This window comes from Ascidia mentula, chromosome 6, assembly GCF_947561715.1.
Source record: "Ascidia mentula chromosome 6, kaAscMent1.1, whole genome shotgun sequence".
NCBI classification, from domain to species: Eukaryota; Metazoa; Chordata; class Ascidiacea; order Phlebobranchia; family Ascidiidae; genus Ascidia; species Ascidia mentula.
In genome coordinates, this window is record NC_138571.1 from 16,109,019 (window position 1) to 16,127,855 (window position 18,837).

The 18,837-nt window shown below is 36.2% G+C and overlaps 1 protein-coding gene, 1 long non-coding RNA gene and 1 other non-coding gene across 3 annotated transcripts; 1 reads left to right on the forward strand and 2 right to left on the reverse strand.

Annotated features, from left to right (window-relative positions):
- Positions 1-4,662: 4,662 nt before the first annotated feature.
- On the forward strand, positions 4,663-5,442 carry LOC145906780 (uncharacterized). The gene is made up of 3 exons (XR_014402865.1): positions 4,663-4,772; positions 5,006-5,096; positions 5,157-5,442. It is a non-coding gene; the product is annotated as an uncharacterized LOC145906780 (long non-coding RNA).
- A 1,760-nt stretch (positions 5,443-7,202) lies between these two features.
- Trnat-ggu (transfer RNA threonine (anticodon GGU)) lies at positions 7,203-7,276 on the reverse strand. Its single transcript has one exon. It is a non-coding gene; the product is annotated as a tRNA-Thr (tRNA).
- A 1,825-nt stretch (positions 7,277-9,101) lies between these two features.
- On the reverse strand, positions 9,102-13,645 carry LOC145905944 (uncharacterized). The gene is made up of 13 exons (XM_082993274.1): positions 13,505-13,645; positions 12,356-12,456; positions 12,100-12,244; positions 11,798-12,015; positions 11,513-11,636; positions 11,339-11,445; positions 11,067-11,203; positions 10,836-10,968; positions 10,620-10,746; positions 10,374-10,555; positions 10,216-10,324; positions 10,054-10,154; positions 9,102-9,708 (listed from the first exon to the last, which is right to left on the reverse strand). Exons 1-13 carry the CDS (start codon positions 13,560-13,562, stop codon positions 9,595-9,597), a joined length of 1,656 nt encoding a protein of 551 aa, XP_082849400.1. The 5' UTR covers positions 13,563-13,645; the 3' UTR covers positions 9,102-9,594.
- Between the last annotated feature and the right edge of the window lie 5,192 nt (positions 13,646-18,837).

The window sequence follows — 18,837 nt, forward strand, 5'->3', positions numbered from 1 at the left end:
CAATCATGCATGTTCACCGACAAACATGGTTGGATTAACAAGATAAAAGACGTGATCACGTGTTTAGAGCGTATACTAATTATTCATATTGGAACTCAGAAATGAAGACACACAAAATATTTTCGGACGCGGTTCTAAAAGCGGTTGAAAAGGTGTCGAAAAGGGGGGCTAGAGTCTAAAATGCTTTAATAGACATGTAAAGATCTTAATCCACGACAGGAAAAGTAACATTTCCCACTGGGTAATGCAGTGAGTGCAAATTTTAAAAAGAACTATGCCCTGGAATCTATTTCAAACCAATATTTTTGGATTAAGTTTAACTGCAGTAAACTAAGGGTGTGATTTGAAAACTTCTTACCTCGTTCAAAGTAAACTGTGTTTTTTGAAAATGGTGGTCAAACGAATCGCACAGCTCTTGAACAAATAAGGATCCCTTAACCTTCTTACGTTTCGATTTGGTTGCTACAAGTTTTCAAGGTGATACTTGTTATAAAGTGTCGCACATATTTTGGCATGAAATGTTTTGAAGTATTTCATTTCGTGTTATTGTTCATAATATTAGCGTTACCAGGTTGTGAAGAGTGTGCAATGAGGAAATGTGCCTCCGGTGCTACTGACAACTCTGCTAGATCTTGGAGTTCAGGTTTTTGAACATTTTGTCCAGAAAAAGCTTCAAACAGGTCTTCGTGACGTCCTCTGCATGTCTGAACAATCATTTCAATATATTTGCAAAATGTTGCGAAAAATTGTGTCAAACTTTGAATTTTTTAGGAATTATTCACTCTGATCGGTTTAATCACCTGCAGGAAAAATAATTTGGGAATTCCTTTCAAAGCCGGGCATTTAGCGGCGGTGAAGTAAGATAGTATGTCTCGTGCCAGATTCAGAAAAGTGTCACGTGCACTTAACTCTGGCCCATTTTCCACTGTATAACCGTGAGTGAGAATTGCACACGCAAAACAAGAGTAGTTATCATCATGAAATTTAGCATCTGAAAACGAAGGTTCGTATAACTGTCTCCAAGAACATAGAAAACAAAGCAAAAGTTACAATTTTGAATTTTTTCTACTATTTCCGTTTTCGTGCAATCCTTGAATGTTTCATGTTTAAAACCAAGCTTCGTTGCGACTTCCTCTAATCGATTTGCATCTTCATTCGTTCCTTCCCGTCGATTCATATTATCGAAGTTCTGTTTGCACACAGAAGTTAACTTAGAGGGCAAACGACACGCCCACTTACTGTGTTTTCACAATGACCACCTCATGATTGAAGATGAAAAATCGACCAAGGTTTGTGTGGTCTGTAACTTTATATTGATGCTTCGGTCCATTTGATTCGGAGTGGCTTGTTTCAGTGCGATCACTTGTTGCGAAATCAGGTTTGAATACTTCTTCTAAAAAAGGATTATGTAGAATATACACGGAAGGTCGAATCTCGGGCTAAATATGTGCAAAGCCTTTCGAGTCAAATAAACTAGGACTTATTTTTAACTCATCCGGCTGTGATTTAAAATGAATGATTAAATTTTTGAAAATGTCTTTCACAAAGAGATTTTTTTTCTTTCCATATCGGGCAGAGACTGTGGAAGTCTAAAAGTTGTTTCAGTTATATCTTTAAATCCAACTTAAACACATATCTATTCAAATGTCAAACTATGCATTGGATTTTACATTTTGTGCAGCAGATGTGTTTATGAGAGAAGTATGATACTTTTGGGTCGTCTGTCGCTGCTATGACATAATATGCAAAGAGCACCGAGCGTTTCATTTTTTTCATTCTTTATTTTTTTGGCCAACCTATAATTCTTTGTTATAATTTATTTTGTAAATAGCTCCGACCTTCAACTAATTGCTTGTTGGTAAAAATAAGTTATCCCAACAACGAGGAAAGACGTCCAGGCATGACTCAAGAATCAAAACGACTAAAAAGGACAACGGAGAGCGCCGGCACCTCGGGTGTGTAATATTGCTAAACATAATCGCAGCATCGGACAAATATATATTAGGTTTAATGCATGATTTGTGTTGAATATCCTAGTAGAACAATTTAACAAGTTATTAGTTGGAAATCAGCATGCTGGTTAAATTTGACTAACCTCTCAGAAAAGATTTTCCAAGTAACATCGTTAATTGTAGGTTGTTTTTACAACATTTGAAACGTCTCATCTGGAAAGGTTACGCAAACGTTTAGGTCGTGATGCAAACTTATGATGTATAACCATTTGGGGGGTCCACCTCTGTAGTAAATGACACACACAATACTATTCGGCACTGAAATTTTGCTAATCTTAATTTGAAACAACTTTGTTCCAGCGGAACCTGGTTTGCCACTATTACCTGATGCCAACAGCGAAACCCCACATGTATTTACCGATCCTGTCAATGATGACACCCGGTATCCAGTCAACAAAGATTATCCTGGTTTATTAGTGATATTCAATCATGAAGTGCGTTAAAAGGCATAACTGCCTTCTTATTTCATTACACGACAACCACAACTTAATGTGGACCGCACTTCTGAATCACTATTTCTATTTATTGTTTAATGTGTTATTTTTTGCTGTTTATTGTGTACTTAGTATAATGATGGAGCTACCCCAACCGCGTCTGATGATGGGATAAGTTTTTGCCGAAACGTTTTTGTATGTAACAGGACAATGTTGACAATAGTATGGGCCAATCTCTTCATTTTTAGAATTATGAGCAAATCCGTAAAGAGTGTTCACTATTATGGATAAAACGGTAAACTACATTTGTTTTAGAAATATGAAAACAGTGATTCTGACAATATTCGAGAAGGAACAGACCATGACGTTCAGCGATTGGAAGCTGTAGCCAATGATTTGAAGTTTACGGTCCTTAAGGGAAAAAACTTGAAAAAAAAAGAAATATTTGATGTCCTGAAATCATGTTTGTACCTCACTTAAATTTTACCTTTTAAGTGATTTTAACATTACTTGCAATGTTCTATTTCAGGTTCTACTGATAAAGAAAAATATGACAACCACTCGTGTTTTATGTGCGTGTTTTTAACTCACGGAAGAACTGGAAAAAACGGTACTGAACTTGCTGCATATGACAAGCTCTTTGAATTGAGAAAAGTTTTGAGTTATTTTACTGAAGGAGAGAGCCCAATGTGGTCACAAAAGCCAAAACTATTCGTTATTCAGGTAAGACGAATATACACTCTACACCAACAATTTGTGACTCAATGGTGATACAAAAGTTTTTATTTTCAAAAAACATGCGATAAAACGAATGCTTTTTAAAAAAATCATCACCGGCCAATGCATTTACCAACGTAGGCATGCAGAGGAAAAGCAAAGGAATTGTACAGATCAAAAGACATGAAGCGAGTTCAGAGACCTGACGTGAAGGAAATCAACAAATTGTCAGTGTCACCAGAGGCACATTTTCTTGTTGCGCAGTCAACACTTCCAGGTATGCGATGTGGATTTATATTTAGGGAATAAACGCCAAAGTATATGATGTTTTGAATCATATACGTGGTAATGCCTGAAACTAAATACGACTTACAACGTAAAGCATATGTCTTGTGCCTGCAGACTGTAAATCATTACGTTCTTTAACAACTGGCACCTTCTTCATTCAAACTCTTTGTAACTCATTTGAAGAACTAATTTCCAAAGATCGGGAGTTTACCATCGATGAGGTAATTTTTGTTTCCTATATTCGAAGAAGTCAGACAATATTCGTGACATCATTAACCTAAAGTCGTTTTCCAATTTTTGTTCGCAGACTTCAAATTTTTTCTTTTTTTTTTGGACACGTTGTGGGCATTTTCGGAAGCAAGTTAAAACATATAAATGTAAAATAATTTGAAACAATTGTTGCTCTGCGTTAATATGATATACAATCGAAACTGTTTATTAGGTTCTGTGCAACACTTGCCACGACATGGCCACCACTTCACTGTATGTCAAAGATCAAGATCTGGAAGAAAAATTCTTCAGAATGCAAATGGCGTCAATAACGACCCAAATGACCAAGGAGCTTTACTTTAAAGATGGGTTTGTGTTTTAAAAAGAAAATATCACTTCGCAAACTACATTTATTTCTATATAGGATGAAACAGGACCGAAAATGGAACGTTTTTTTGATAATAATTCAGAATGTAGGAACTTTTTTGTCTTCATATACCTTTTTTTAAGTTGTTTTTCTTATTTGCAGAAATACACTAACAAGTTTGGTGCAGTTGACGAGGAAAGCCTCATTAATGCTGCGAAAAAATTAAAATGCATTCCCGCAAAATTGTATTTTCATACGAAAGAAGATTTAAACACCAAACTAAGAAGTAAGTGACAAACCCAATGCCGTACGCCAAATTTTCTGTCGGGAAAATATCAAGCTTTGTAAATTTTCGTGCTATTATTAGGTTTATCTTCTGTCCTTCTTAAACAAACTAACGTGTTTCTCTGTGCAATGCTGATGGAGAGAGACACTTTAAAGATTGGAGAAGTTTTAAACAGGTTTACTTGGGACAACTGCACAGAATTAAAGCATCAACCTAAAGTTTTTTTTGTCAAGGTATCGTCCTAAGTTAGTTTTTGGAGTGATACAATTAATTGCGTTTAGCAGGAAACAAACACACAATTAATAGTGCAGTTAATACCTACTTTTCATGATGCAAGGACCCAGAATTTCAGGCTGACGACAATGCTGAGGGTTTATACAAAGGAAATTCATTCATGAAAAAAAGCATTCATTTTCCACCAACATTGGCTGATTTTTTGGTTGTGCACTCATCTTCATGTAAGTTACAACATGGCAAAAAAATGACATGCCGCAAGTCATAAAATACCGTCATCGTTGTTTAACGAAAATTGATTGCGGCAGACTCGAATGTTCGTCTTTTGAAAGTGTTATGATACAGTTAGGAATATTCATAATTTTCAAACAAGTTTTTGAATAATTTAGTGCAAAGTTTCATTGTTCATTTAGACTTAAAGGTTGTTACTTACACATGGTTTGCCTCTTTTTCAAAGGTGACTATCAAGAAGCAGACGGGCATCAATCGTTGTTCGTACCTTATGTGATAAACTGACTGAATTTCAAGATAAACTTGACATCTTGCAAGTAAGTTGTTGTATGACTTGCTCCACATCCAGACACTAAACAAGATCTTGTAATTTCCAGACCATGAAAAAAGTCAACTTTACCATGTCGTTGAAGGGGTACAACCAAGTACCGCTTGTTACCTCACACCTCAGGAGTTCTGTGAAACTTGCAGTAATACGTAATGTTGAATGAAAAGTTGAAAATATAGTGATTCAGTGCAATGTTGGGTTTAAGAATGTAGTTTATTTACAAACAACATTACAAACAATTATGTAATGTTTTTAGTCATTACTTTACGCTTAGCTTTATTGAGCGTTTATCCTAAATATTGCCCGCTACTTATTCAGTTTTACCAGCTTAATCTTAACACACTGTTCTGTTATTGTATAGCGTCTTTGCGTATGTTATGCAACTCTGTTTAACAAACTTTTCACCAAACAATTGTGTCTTGTCAGTATTGTTTCGAAATAAACCAATTCGCTACATAAACTAGACTGTGTTTGTAATTACAAATTTAACATAACATTTTCTCCATCCACCAGAATTGCAAATATGTCAGCTTTTGTTATAGCAAAGAACAATAAACAGTTGAAAATTTTCGCCTTCATGATTTATACCAGAATCAGTGCCGCCTGGTGTTATTGCCTTGCAGCACCTGTTTACCACAGGTCGTATACGCTAGGGGCGCACAACCTTTTAATTAATACCGGCCGCATCACACAGACTTTATTTTACCAACAGTCGCCAGTGAGACCAAACTGATAATTTCGCATTTAATTATGCATAAAAGTGTACTAAAATGATATATTTAACAATTTTTCTTCAAAAATACATGACCTTATTCTGTTTTATAACAAAGACTGACCAATTCAATAAGCCAAACATCCAAACATAACCTGTTTTTTCACAATGCACGGCCGACAATACAAATGTAATATAAAGCATGTTTACGTCCGCAGGTTGTGCACCCCTGGTAAACGAATTTCATTTCATTGTGGAAGGGCGGAACGTGGTTACAATGTTAAGTAGTATTGGTGAGAAACCAGCTTATTTAATGTCGCCAATGGCGTTGGTGGATTTGTGAAGCTGATTTCGACAGCTCACTGTGATGAGTTTTGGAAAGATTTGCTCTGTGTGGGCAAAAATTTAACGTAGGGCATAATGGCACCCAGCTAATAACAGCAAGTTTATCTTTTAATGAGTAAAATTTTTTGAAATTGGCTTTGGTTTATACTTGTATCATGGCTACACAACACTTTTATAATTTCCCTAAAATTGACAAGAGTCTAAATGAAATTGGCATTGCGTGAACAATTGATACAGGAGTCAAAGCCAAAATATTTGACAGAGATATATTACTCATACGTTTCAAACACAATGCCACTTTGTGACTTGACTTCCTCGCAGTATTTACAAGAAACAATTCCTTAAACAATACAAAAGTATGGTCACGTCACCACACCGACTCTTGCCTTTCTAAGGGCCATGAGACCAATTGAGTTGGTACACAGGATTTTTCCAAACAAAACTGTTTTCAACGATGAGTCAAAACCAACAAACAAAGTCTTTCTTAGGTCAAGTCGATCCGCATATATTATTGAGGTTGGATACCTTACAGACTTTAAAAAGCATATAATATGAAATATAATGGTTTACACCGAAGATGCAGCTGTATATAGTTTAACATATTCGTTGTGTTATTCACTGTTTATTACCACAAGTATCCAATCCTAAATTATGAAATGACATAAATGTGACAACTCATTCAAACATAGCTAACTCCGTAAATGTAAAATGAGCTTTGTACAGCACGTATAGCTAAAGCAGTTCTTGTCGCGTGCCTATCGCGGATTTTAAAGTCACATTAATATATGGCTAGCACATCACAGGGCATAAATCCGTCCAAAACTCGATGTAAAAGCAATGTTGCCAAACAACTATTTTAACAATAAATTGTTGACGGTGGAAGCAATGCCATGCTTACGCATAGCAAGGCGGGATCGCCCCACTGCGCAGGCGCTTTATATTTGGCGATCACAGCTGTAATATTATGATCATAAGGTTCACAGGCCAAGCTGGATCAGCCACTTCTCCCGACAAGTCGGAGCGAGATCTGACAAATTAAGCTCCCGGTGAGGTTTGAACTCACGACCCTGGGCTAACCAGGCCCAACGCTCTACCAACTGAGCTACAGGAGCTCAGTGGCTTCACGGGGTATATTAACTTGTGACAACCAACAACTTTTTAGTGCATAATAGGTGCAATGATATTGACGAATTGGTGACTTTGTCTAAACCGACGCGTTTTTTAATAAAAACAAGTAAAACAATACTGTAGATCAGTTGTTGTTTAAATTTTCGGCGATTGCTTAATTGGTTGGTAAGAGGACTGTTGCGAGAATGACCGTGAGTCTTGTGATGTGCGTGAACGTTGTACGGCGGTCGTTAAATTGTTGCGAAGCATGAAATTTGCACTCGAAAGTTGATCTGTGTATGTTTTATGTATTTTTCATGTTTTATTAACAAGACGCCTTTATAGTAAAACCATTGTGAGGTATTTAGGTTTTACTGGTGAACCATTACTGTAGAGTCCGGGTACTTTACCGAATGAAGGAAGCAATGTTTGGGTAAAGATTATAATTAAGGTTCCAGGGTTACGTTTGGTGGTACGGGGTTGTTGCTTGTTTGTTTTTACATATAACTAAAATTGAATGACGATTTTTTTCTTTAGTGTTTCACCCTTATTCTTGGCGAGCGTGACATTTATTTGGTTTATGGCCACTTGTCGCAATTTGCCCGAGGGCCAGCACTTTAATTTGCCAATAGATCAACTAGGTATTGTATATATGTACATTATGTTGTATATTCATCACTTGTACAAGAAAATGTGAGTATAATAGCACAGCACACTAAATGCAGTTCCAACAGAGTTAACAATCACAAAAATCAACATGTATATATACATCATCACGCGCAGACGACTGAGGCAAAATTACTATTATTTGGACAATTTAATGTTCTATTTTTTTCATTTATGTTTTTGTTCTTCAGCCATTATTATTCTTGGCTTTTCAGTCGCCACAGTCACCGCCTGTGAGAGGTGCGTTGTAACAAGCTGAACGTCAAACGAACTGACGCGCGACATTATCAAGTTACATTCTGGCATGATCTGATGCACGAGGTATGCTATGAATTAAATTTGCATTTGGATTACGCTTTCGATATCTAACTAAGACAATAGAAAAAACGTCAGAAATGTGACTGCAAGAATCAGCCTTTGCAGGTCGGTAGGAATCTCACTAAGACAATGGGTATAAACCCAAATATGCCAGTCGAAAATTAATTGGAACAGTCCGTTATTCTAAAATCAAAAATCCTTGTCGGGATTTTACGGAATTTATAGCGTTTAATTTTCTCAAGTTGGCGTCGTAATTACTATGTAATTCACATGATTCCGACGTTGTTAAATGCGGTGTCGCGACGAAATAAACTGATAAAACGTACTAAAAATTTATATTGGTGCTATTCCAAAACCGTGGCAATCTGCTGTGAATGCGGCTAAAAAAGCATAATAACTAGGTATAACATGACAAGTTATCAACATACATTAAAAGTGTCGATTAAATTGCCTTTTAGATACTTGTTAGTACAGTTTACTAAGTAGCGATAGGGGACGACTGAACAAATAAAAAAAAATGATTTTACCACGGGTTTAAGTGATTACATTTCCATTCTTGAACCACACTTTGAATTAAAACGTATATACGAATCAAACAACGCCTGAATGATTTTGCATGTCATGTTCTTAGCAGCACTGTCAGGAAGACACGTTTAAACACCTGAAGTTTGAACAACAGACTAAAGCAAACGAATGTCCTGCATCAAAATTTCATGTAATGTAGGTTTTTGTGATGCACAAGTTTCAAGGCCTGGCACCACATTCTGACTTTCGAGCATGAGGGCAGCAGCAGGCCCTATTCCGCAAAACTACTTCAAAGGTAATGGTTTTAGTCGTTTCTAAATTGATGTACATTTATTACTGACCTCGGTTTTTGGTTTATACTCGAGGCAGGCAACGCTTAGCACAAACACAAGTGACAGCAGTGTTTCTGAATATACATAAGCTTACTAGAACATGTGCAGCAAAACAAGCGAACGTAATAAATTGAAGTTAAAGGCAAACAAAATACACATAATATTTTTGCGTTCAAGTTGCGGCCAATACAACATCATCAGGGTAAACTGAAATAAACCAAGTGGCAATTAACTTGCTCAGAGCAAATGTAAAACGAATTATGTAGAACCAGTTATACTCTCGTTTTTCTTAGCTCATAAAATACACACAATTGCAATATAAGTGACCTCTATAAGGCGGTGAAAAGTACATCGCGGCGTCAGCAACAGCACACCAGAAATGATATTCAAATTAAGAAAACACACATCAAAAAGAAAACAAACTTATGCACAAATTTTTTTCAATGTAAGCAGGTACACGTTTACCAATTTATATCACAATATCATTCAATCTTCGGTTTTGTAGCCAAGGTTATCGACTGTCTAAGATGCGATGTTACCAAGGCCATGTTTTGTGGATTATTTTTTTCCATTCTGTGGTTTACCCGCCTCATTATCTACAAAACAGTAATAGGGCCAGTGTTTTGTTATAAACGTATTTTTATCTACCCAAGTTTGGTGACCGTGCTGTACGATGGTCTGAAACTTTATTACTTACTCTTTTTCTCCTGAACATTAATTTGTATAGTTTTGCATATATAGTTTTATTCGACGGTGCAAAAGGACGACGAGTACATACACGACAGAGAAAATTGACGTTTAGATATAATAATTTCTTAAATCCAGGCCTATTGAACATTGTTTTTTGGCGCATTGGCAAGAAACACTTTTGACCATTTATGGAGGTACGAAAATTTTTTTTAAAGCTTCCATAAGTTCAATACATTGATTTGATATCTTACGTGCATGATGTCCAACCGGTGTTGATACTCAAGAAGGCTATCGCACAAGATGTTCACAAAATGGGACATACAAACATTGTCTTGCAAGTTGTCATATTTCTCTAGCAATAATAATATTTTTTTTAATAAATGTTTATCACGAAAAAGCTCACTTCTGCTCACTGGAACGTGAATGGACAACCAGCATATCAGCATATGGGTTACTAGAAGGAGGAGCAGGGTATTTATTCTCGTCAGGGCTTCCATCGTCGAGATCAGTTGAATCAGCAACCTGATACTACATTTTTAGTTTTTTAATGTTTTACCCCGCAAAAACGCACCTGCAAAAAGAACAGTTTTGGAACATCTTTTAATTGAGGACGATTCTTAGTGGAAAATGCACTCAACAGTTCCCCAATGGTAGGATCGTATTCCCATTCATTGTCAAAGGCATTACCTTCATGGGTGGAGAGTAAAGCAAAGAGAAATATGCTGCTGTTTTCGTGCTTCGTAGTGCTAAAATCTAAAAGTTTTCTTTTGAATTGTTTTCCATACATAAATAATTATGCAACATATTTATCACTTACATGTTTCTATTTGTTGAAATAGACACTTTTTATCTTTGTAACGAAATTCACGGGGAACAAATCCCATCTTTCTCGCTGTTTTGGACAAATTAGTTTGGTCCAATTTACCATAAGCCTTTTTGTATCCCTGTAAAAACGCAATTGTATTTAATCTGCACCTTGCAAATGCAGCACAAAATATGATTAAAAAGGCAATACAATTTTAGAAACTCTTGCCTTAGAGCAAAAAATTAAAAATGAATTGGAATTTGTTTCGTGCTTTTCAATACTGCTGAAATTCGTCTCGCGCTTTTCAATACTGCTGGTACCAATGAAACCCCGTTCTTCTTCTTTTTTTTCATGCTCATTTCTGCAAAAAATATTTAACACCGTCCTATCATATAATCTGTTTACAAATTTCGTTTGTTTTGTTTACTTAAAGACAGTAACGCAATTAAAAATGATTACCCAAAGTAAAAGTCTTTTGTCAACTGAGATGTAAATGGTACCAGTTGTTTCATTTTGAACTTATACTTTTTCCTTTTAATTTCCTTCACAAATTTTTGTTCCTTCACGGACATAATGGCGTTTGTGTCGCATAAGACCTGAGGCAAGAAGCAAGTTTGAAATACAAACATGCTTTGATTTTACCAATAAGCAAAATAAACACGATGATCTGTATTATGATTTGGTTTAGATAAATATTTGTTTTTCGGTTGCACAAACGTTCTGTTTTGCACCTCTTCGGGAGTAAATTTTTGGTTCTTCTCCAAGAATGTTCGAAATGATTTGCACAAAGTTTGTATGAAAACAGTTCCAGATGATGTGTGGCGAAGTGATACGCTTTCTGTAAAAAAGTTTGATGGGCAGTATGAATACACTGTGTGATATATACAGTTAAACATAATAGTAACCTGGAAGTGTTGATTGTGCAACGAAGAAATGGACCTCTGGTGCAACAGACAATACCTTTACGTCATCTAAATTAGGTGTTTCGAATCTCTTTTGGGTTTTAATTTTTTTTGTGTTCCTACACGCCTAACGCAAAAAAAGGAAATTTAACACAGTATTTGTTATTGGCCCCTTGAGTTACGAGCTAACGCAACTATTACGCACGTAAAAAGTGCCCATTCATTAAAATCATGAATAATCCAGTAAATTATTATCTTATATTAAAATTATGAACTTGATAATGTCACCTGTATAAAAAAAAGTTTTGGTTTTCCGGATAGACAATCGCAGTTATTATCCGTAAAACACTTCAGCACATCTTCAAGTTTAAAATAGTCGGTGACTTTTCGACCTCCCGACTCAAGGCGGTGTGCTGCAATCTCCTGACATCCGTTTTTTGTTCTTCCGTGAGAAAAAAAAGCACACGCAAAACACGAGAAGCTCTCATCTTTATATTTTGCAGAAACTGAACATACAAACGTTTGTTAAAAACAACAGGAAGTTAATACAAATGCCATAGAGATTTGCAAATCTCAAAAAAGTTACTGACAGCTTTTCAGTATTTTGAATGTTTCATCGGTTGTTTTATCTTTGAATATTACAACATCAAAATTTAAATCTGTGGCAATCCCGGCTAAATCTTGTGCGTCCTTGTTTGTTCCATCTCTTTTTTTAACGGATACGTTCGCAAAAGTCTGGAAGAACAAGACTTAAAAGATGTTTATTAAGGATTAGTTTTACTTCTTGATGTTTAAAATGTCTGTCGTTATCAAAACTTTTTCGTCACTACTCCAGTTATCAATTACCTGATTAAAGATGAAGAATTTTCCAAGTTTCCCCGGGTCATTAATTTTATATCGAAACCAAGTTTCATCAACTCCACTTTCACTGCAATCGCTTGTAACACCTTAGAGAGAAAAAAAGTAATTTGGTATACTGAAGTAATGACGGAAAAGTTTTGATAACGAAAGACATTTTAAACATCAAGATGCAACTACCATTGCAAAGATTAGTTATACCAGCGGATTAGGAAAAGTCTTTTCAGATAAAGCAAAAATCTTCTGCCAGTTACGATTTACAGACTGATCTGCCAAAAAGATGCACTTGTTCGCGAACTCTCTTAATGAACTCCAAACACACGAATACAATCTGACTGGCGCAATTGTTGACAATTAACAGGAAATCATGTTACGCCACTGGCCATTGCCAATGAAGGACTTTGAATCATTTAAAAAAAAACACAGCCCCCACACTGTTTCCTGGCAGCTACACAGGTTTAGATGCGACAGCGAAGGAGTAACACTTTTCATGGTGGCAACCGAAAACTACGTCATTGGGACCAAAACTGAGGTTGCTTGACGGAAAGTGCACTAAACATACGTTTAAGTACAAGAAGAACTTATTGCTGACAATGTAGTTTACGGGACAAGATCTGTGTCTCCAAAGCTTCCCAAGCTTGGTTGGTACGTATTATAAACTATTAGTTCAGGCAAGGCACGCAGTTGCAAGACAATTGCATGTTTTTTAATCCCCTGTGTTTTATTAAATTTAATCTACACTAACCATACAGCTTATCGCATGCATTGGAGTATAGGTGGAATTTCATCATTCCAACTGAAAAAAATCCTTATTTTTGTTTGTTGAAATTGTATCTACAATGCAAAGCTTATATTCAAATCTTAGATGACAAGCAAACAAACTTTACAAGCTCATAGCATTGCAAAATATTTTATATCTCGTCTGAACAAAGCCTTCGTTATAGGACCCTTGTCATACAGTTACAAAGAAAATAAGTCAATATAGTCAGCCTGTGCCATAAAGATCTTGTCGTAACTGGAAACGTTCTGTTCACCCCGGGGTAAAAAGACCGTTGAAATGTTAAATGAATCATTAACTTATCAAGCTTTGTTCCTATACGTCGAAAATAGAATACAGTCTTTGGACTTAACACGCACCTAAGGGGTCGGCGCCTTCTGTGCACATTTTCTGTCGTTTTGTTTCGGGGCTGGACATCTCTCTTCGATGATGCAATAACTTTGTGATTATAGTAACTAGATATTAACGGAACGTTGACGCTATTTACAAAATCAAAAATAAATTATAACAAGGTTGTGATTCGGAAAAAATCAGTACCCCGAAAGTTGAACTAAAAAGGAGCCCTTATCAAAACAGAAAGCAGTCCATTATTGATTCAGTGGACTGATTTTCAAACACACTGCATTTGGAACCTAACATTGTTGTCTTCATGCCTCATCCTGCTGCGATCTGCTTTTAATCAAAAGTGTACATTTAAATGCATAAAACCTCGTAAAGTTTCGCCATAAGGGAAAATTACTTTAATTTAATGAATTTATTTTATTGTCAGCTGATTTAACAAGGCGTTTGGTTCAGGAAAAATCCATGCTATAAAAGTTGCACTTTGGGGACCTAATATTGTGCGCCTCATCTTTCAATCTGTCTCGCGTCAGAAAACACAGTAATGTGACATTTCATATTATCCCGTTTCCTCACGTATATCTAGTCTGACTCGGCGCAATTGTTGACATTCAACAGAAACTTGCAGAAGCCTTCTTTGACTTAATGCTCATAATCTTTCCATGGAGTCGTAGCATCCTGTCAAAATGTTGAACACAGTGGTGTTTGTTCTATATCTTCACACTCTTTCAGAGTATGAATGTAACCTTGCAACGCCTATCTGGTATTGCAAAACTCACTTGTAGAAACCTTATCGGACACTATTTAGGTGTAAGTAAAATTGGCCTTTAACTAAGTGGTCACATTCCTTCAATCTTATTTTTTCAAATGAAGACTGAAAACTCAATGTGGACTTCAACTTATGATGGCCGTATGGCGATGCTAACCTATTTACTCCCGATTCATACATTTGTAGGAGGCAAGTATTGTTCTTTTTATTGTGCGTTGGTTTATACAATAACACAATGTTTAGAATTTCCATTTGTTGCAATATTTTCTTTCGCGAGTTTTCTATAGGCTAATACAGAGTTGAAAGAATTTTTATAAAAAGGGCGAAGCGTCAGTCCTCAATCGCGTAGCGACAAATAACACGAACAAAAATAAAGGAAGCCTTTGTTCAGGACTTGACACAAGAGCGCTGCCTCACAAAGGCAAATATTTTTGAAATGAAAGGGTTATGTTATTGGGACGCAATGTATTTTGTCCTTGGCTTGAATGAGGCAGGCCTTTGGCACAATTCATCAAATAAAGCCTATGGTTATTACAAAGAAATCCAGGTAATCGCGAGTTGTTATATCACTAAAAAGAACTAGTTCTCGGCATTACAGATTTTGCAAAAAAATCTCGCCCTAACATTTTAATAAAGAAGCGTAACCAAATATATTAACGAAAATATTTGCTTTATCAATGTTTTTGGATGCTTTACTAAGACAAATTGATTGTATGAGGCATAAATTAAAAAATATTGAACCAGAAATGATTTTGCTGATATGCAAGTGTAAAATGCATTGAGCGAATTTTTTTTAAAAGCATGTTTGATATTTGTTTTAACAGAAAACTAACCGCTTTTTAGTTGTTGGAAGTTTCTATGCCTGATGTATTTCAGGCACAATAACAGTGTGCAAAGTTGACCCTGGCTGAAAAGTAGAATTTTGTATCGCAGCATGACGTGAATTCATGTCAGAGATCGCGTCATCCGTTGACAATGAATGGTTTACCATGAATACGCTTTGTTTGAATTGTTGTTATATCAGACTTCCCCACCTGGTTTGGGGTCTGTGACTAATAAACTTTTCAAAACGACCTTTTTCCTGTCATTATATAACTTTTGAACAAATGCTATTTGATCAAAAATACCATGCACAATGTTCAAATGTACCCTTGCTACATGCCTACAGTTCAAGGCAACATTATATTTTTTGCAGGTTATTTCAAAATGCGCGAGATCGTATGAACATCTTTAATATAGTATGACTGTTAGACGATGACTGAAGTAACCGCGTTCTCTCACACACCGGTTTTGTAGCAACAGTTCGTCTGAAAACAACCTTGCATATTTTGAAACTATATAAAAACTATTCAGGTGTAAGTAAAATTAGCCTTCAGCTAAGTGCTCTCATTCTTTAAATCTTATTGACATCAAACAATTGACTGAAAACTCGATTCAGACTTCAAATTATGATGGCAAGTATCTAGTAATATATATTGCCAACCTATTTACACCCCATGTGCTGTACTTTACAGTTGTACGAGGCAAATATTATTATTTTGTATTATGTACTTGGCTTACAATAGGACAATGCTTAGAATTTCTGTGTGTTGCAATGTTTTCTTTTCAGTTTTCAACAGACTATAACAGAGTTAAAAAGATTTTTAAAAATGTGCGAAGTTCTCAATCGCGACAAACAACACGAACAGGAGCCTTTGTTAACTGACACAAGTGCGTTGCCTCACAAAAGTCAATGTTTTTGAAACGAAGGCGTATGTTATCGGGACAGAAGATTGTTTACTTTAGGCCCACACGGTTTAATTAATTTTGACCTTGCCTGAATGAGGCAGGTCTTTGGCACAATTCATCAAATAAAGCCAAAGGTCATCACAAAGAAATCCAAGTCATTGCGCGAGTTTGTGGAAATCACCAAAAAGGTTTCTTCAAATCAATCATGCCTTTGCCATAACATTTTATTAACGCAACGCAACCAACTATTGAAACTGGGGCAAATATTTACGGAAATATTTGCTTTATCAATGAGGTTGTTGACTGCTTACTAAGATACCTAAATTTATTGTATGATGTATAAATTAAAAACATTGAACGAGAAATGCTTGTGCTGATATGCGATATGCAAACATGAAATGCATTCGGCGAATATTTTTTTAAAAGCATGTTTGATATTTGTGTCAACAGAAATCTCACCGCTTTTTAGTTGAAGTTTCTATGCCATGTATTTCAGGCAAAAAAACAGTGTACAAAGTTGACCCTGGTTGAAAAGTAGAATTTTGTATCGCAGCCCGACGTGAATTCATGTAAGAGGTCAAGTCATCCGTTGACAATCAATGGTTTACCATGAATACGCTTTGTTTTAATTGTTGTTATATCAGATTACCTAACCTGGTAAATAGTTTTCCAAACCAGACGTTGTTGAAAGGCAAACATTGGTTAAATTCATTGGTAAACATGGAAGCCATCTGATTTTACTCAAAACTTTAAAATATTTAACATATGTTTCAACCAACGAAATGCCCACAATAAACATAGTGAAAAACAGACTTTATTTTGTTCTGATTAAAACAACTGATAGATTTACCCCTGATCTGTGTTGTGACGTTGTACAATCTTAAACTGAAATTTGTGGTTCTGGCGTATTGGGGGTTCCAACTTAAAATCGAGAAACACTGCTCGTAATATATTCGCAACAAAAAACCTGTTGTGCGTTTCATGAGTGACACTATACGCGCCAAGTTAACGTTATTCAAAATTTCCTGGGAACTTTATGTTCGTATATTCGGAACTTGACATTTTTCGCAAAATGATGTTTTTCTTTCCCTTTGCATGCCTTTTGTATTAATCTGAACTATACACTGACCGTCGCCTATCGCTCGAAATGCAAACAAAAACTTGTTCTGTATCTTCACGCGCTTTCAGAGTTTCAATGTAACCTTGCTACGCCTACCCAGTATTTCCCGTGTCAAACCTTTCCGCCCCTCGGTCCATAAAGCAACCTGCGGTACGCGATATAATTGTGATTGGGAACCATTGCCGTGACATACGACCACACTGTTGGGGGGCTTTAGCTTTGTATGAATACCAATGCCGCTTTATGTGTGTATTCTTAATGTCCTAGAGCGAGTATTTAACGTAAAGCAGATGTTAGAAACAGGCCATCTCTCTATGATAAGTTTCATATGCGATTGTTTCCTACATTGTTTGTCGTCAATTCTACCGCATGTTTTTCGTCTCTACCTTTTCACAATTCTTTGTCAAACAAACCAATTAGGTTTTTGTCGCGTACACGACGTAGTAACCCATTTCCATATAAACCTTTGGCATAAACGTTTTTGGCACCTTTTTAAAACTCGGAACAATGAAATGTTTGGCAAACTTTTGTTTGTTTGCAGTCTTGTCTATTCGCTACATTAGCCTGTGCCTTTAAATTCCACGTCGGCATGTAAACAATGTACGGTACTGTCGTAGTTTCGTTTGTATGAAGCACATATCCCTTATCGCATTATCAGTTACGTTACAACAGTTTCAGTTTGTTTTTCATCCAAGTCCTCTATGTTTGTGATGCAGCCCTCGATACAGTCGTAATTTTCGTACGATGAAAAGCTCTTACGTGTGAAGCCCTATGGAGGGTTCGTAATCGGAACCTCCCACGACCGGTGCCTTTCATTGTGTTGATACATTAGATTACAATGCATTCTGCTTCACTGCCGCACTCTACATCGAAAAGGCCGCCAGGTCTTCGGGGTATTCTCCAATAGAAAAACATGTTGGAAAAATGTGATAAGTGTGACAGAACTTTGTTTTAGCTCTAGTAACTGAATCGGTTTGAAATTACATAATTTGTTGTCATTTAAATGTTTGGTAAAGTCACCTGCATTTTTTTGAAGTATATCTCCCACAGTTTCACACTGTGTTTGTGGCAATAATTTGTCTGAAAATTGCACCGTAAACTATTGGACATTGTTTGGGATTGAACAAAGTGCCTTCAATTGAACAAATTAATTATTTATCTAATAATCAAATAGGGCCCCGCGTTGAAAATTCTTGAAAAGCAAAGTTTGTCACGAGAAAACCAAATCGATGAAAAAAACCACATTGTGGTGATCACAATCACCGTTATCCATGGCCACTGAACTTGGCGAACCATTCGGAGAAAAGAGTGGCAGTGACCGACCATCTGTAGGCAGCTCACAAAATTCATATTATCGACTCCATGCTTATTTTAATGCTCAATTGTTTGCTTGATTATTCATGCTGCTGTTTGATTTCTTCAAACCAGGAATCCACCGTCGCCATTGAAGACTGCAATCATATTTCCATCCAAATCGTTAACTTCCACGTTGGTGTGTGAACAATACGGCACGGCCGTAATTTTGTTTATTTTAATACCTTTGTCACATCCTCAGTTGCGCTACAATAGGTTTGATTTCGTTTTCGAAGTCCTATATATTTGTTATGTATCCTCGATAATCGCAATTTTCGTATGATGTAAATCTTTTTTGCGTGTACTTAAAAACAAGACAAATATGTCGGCAGTTTGTTCGCTTGGCAAAAATCGTTGCCTGTGGGCCATGCACAGAAAATATC

Bases quoted from the DNA above. Each gene is read 5' to 3' on its own strand.
- LOC145905944 (XM_082993274.1), bottom strand. From the start codon at position 13,562: ATGTCCAGCCCCGAAACAAAACGACAGAAAATGTGCACAGAAGGCGCC. The intron at 12,457-13,504 runs GTGCGTGTTAAG...TTTCTCTCTAAG, and splicing joins AGAAGGCGCCGACCCCTTAG to GTGTTACAAGCGATTGCAGT. The intron at 10,155-10,215 runs GTGAGCAGAAGT...TATTATTGCTAG, and splicing joins GGTTGTCCATTCACGTTCCA to AGAAATATGACAACTTGCAA.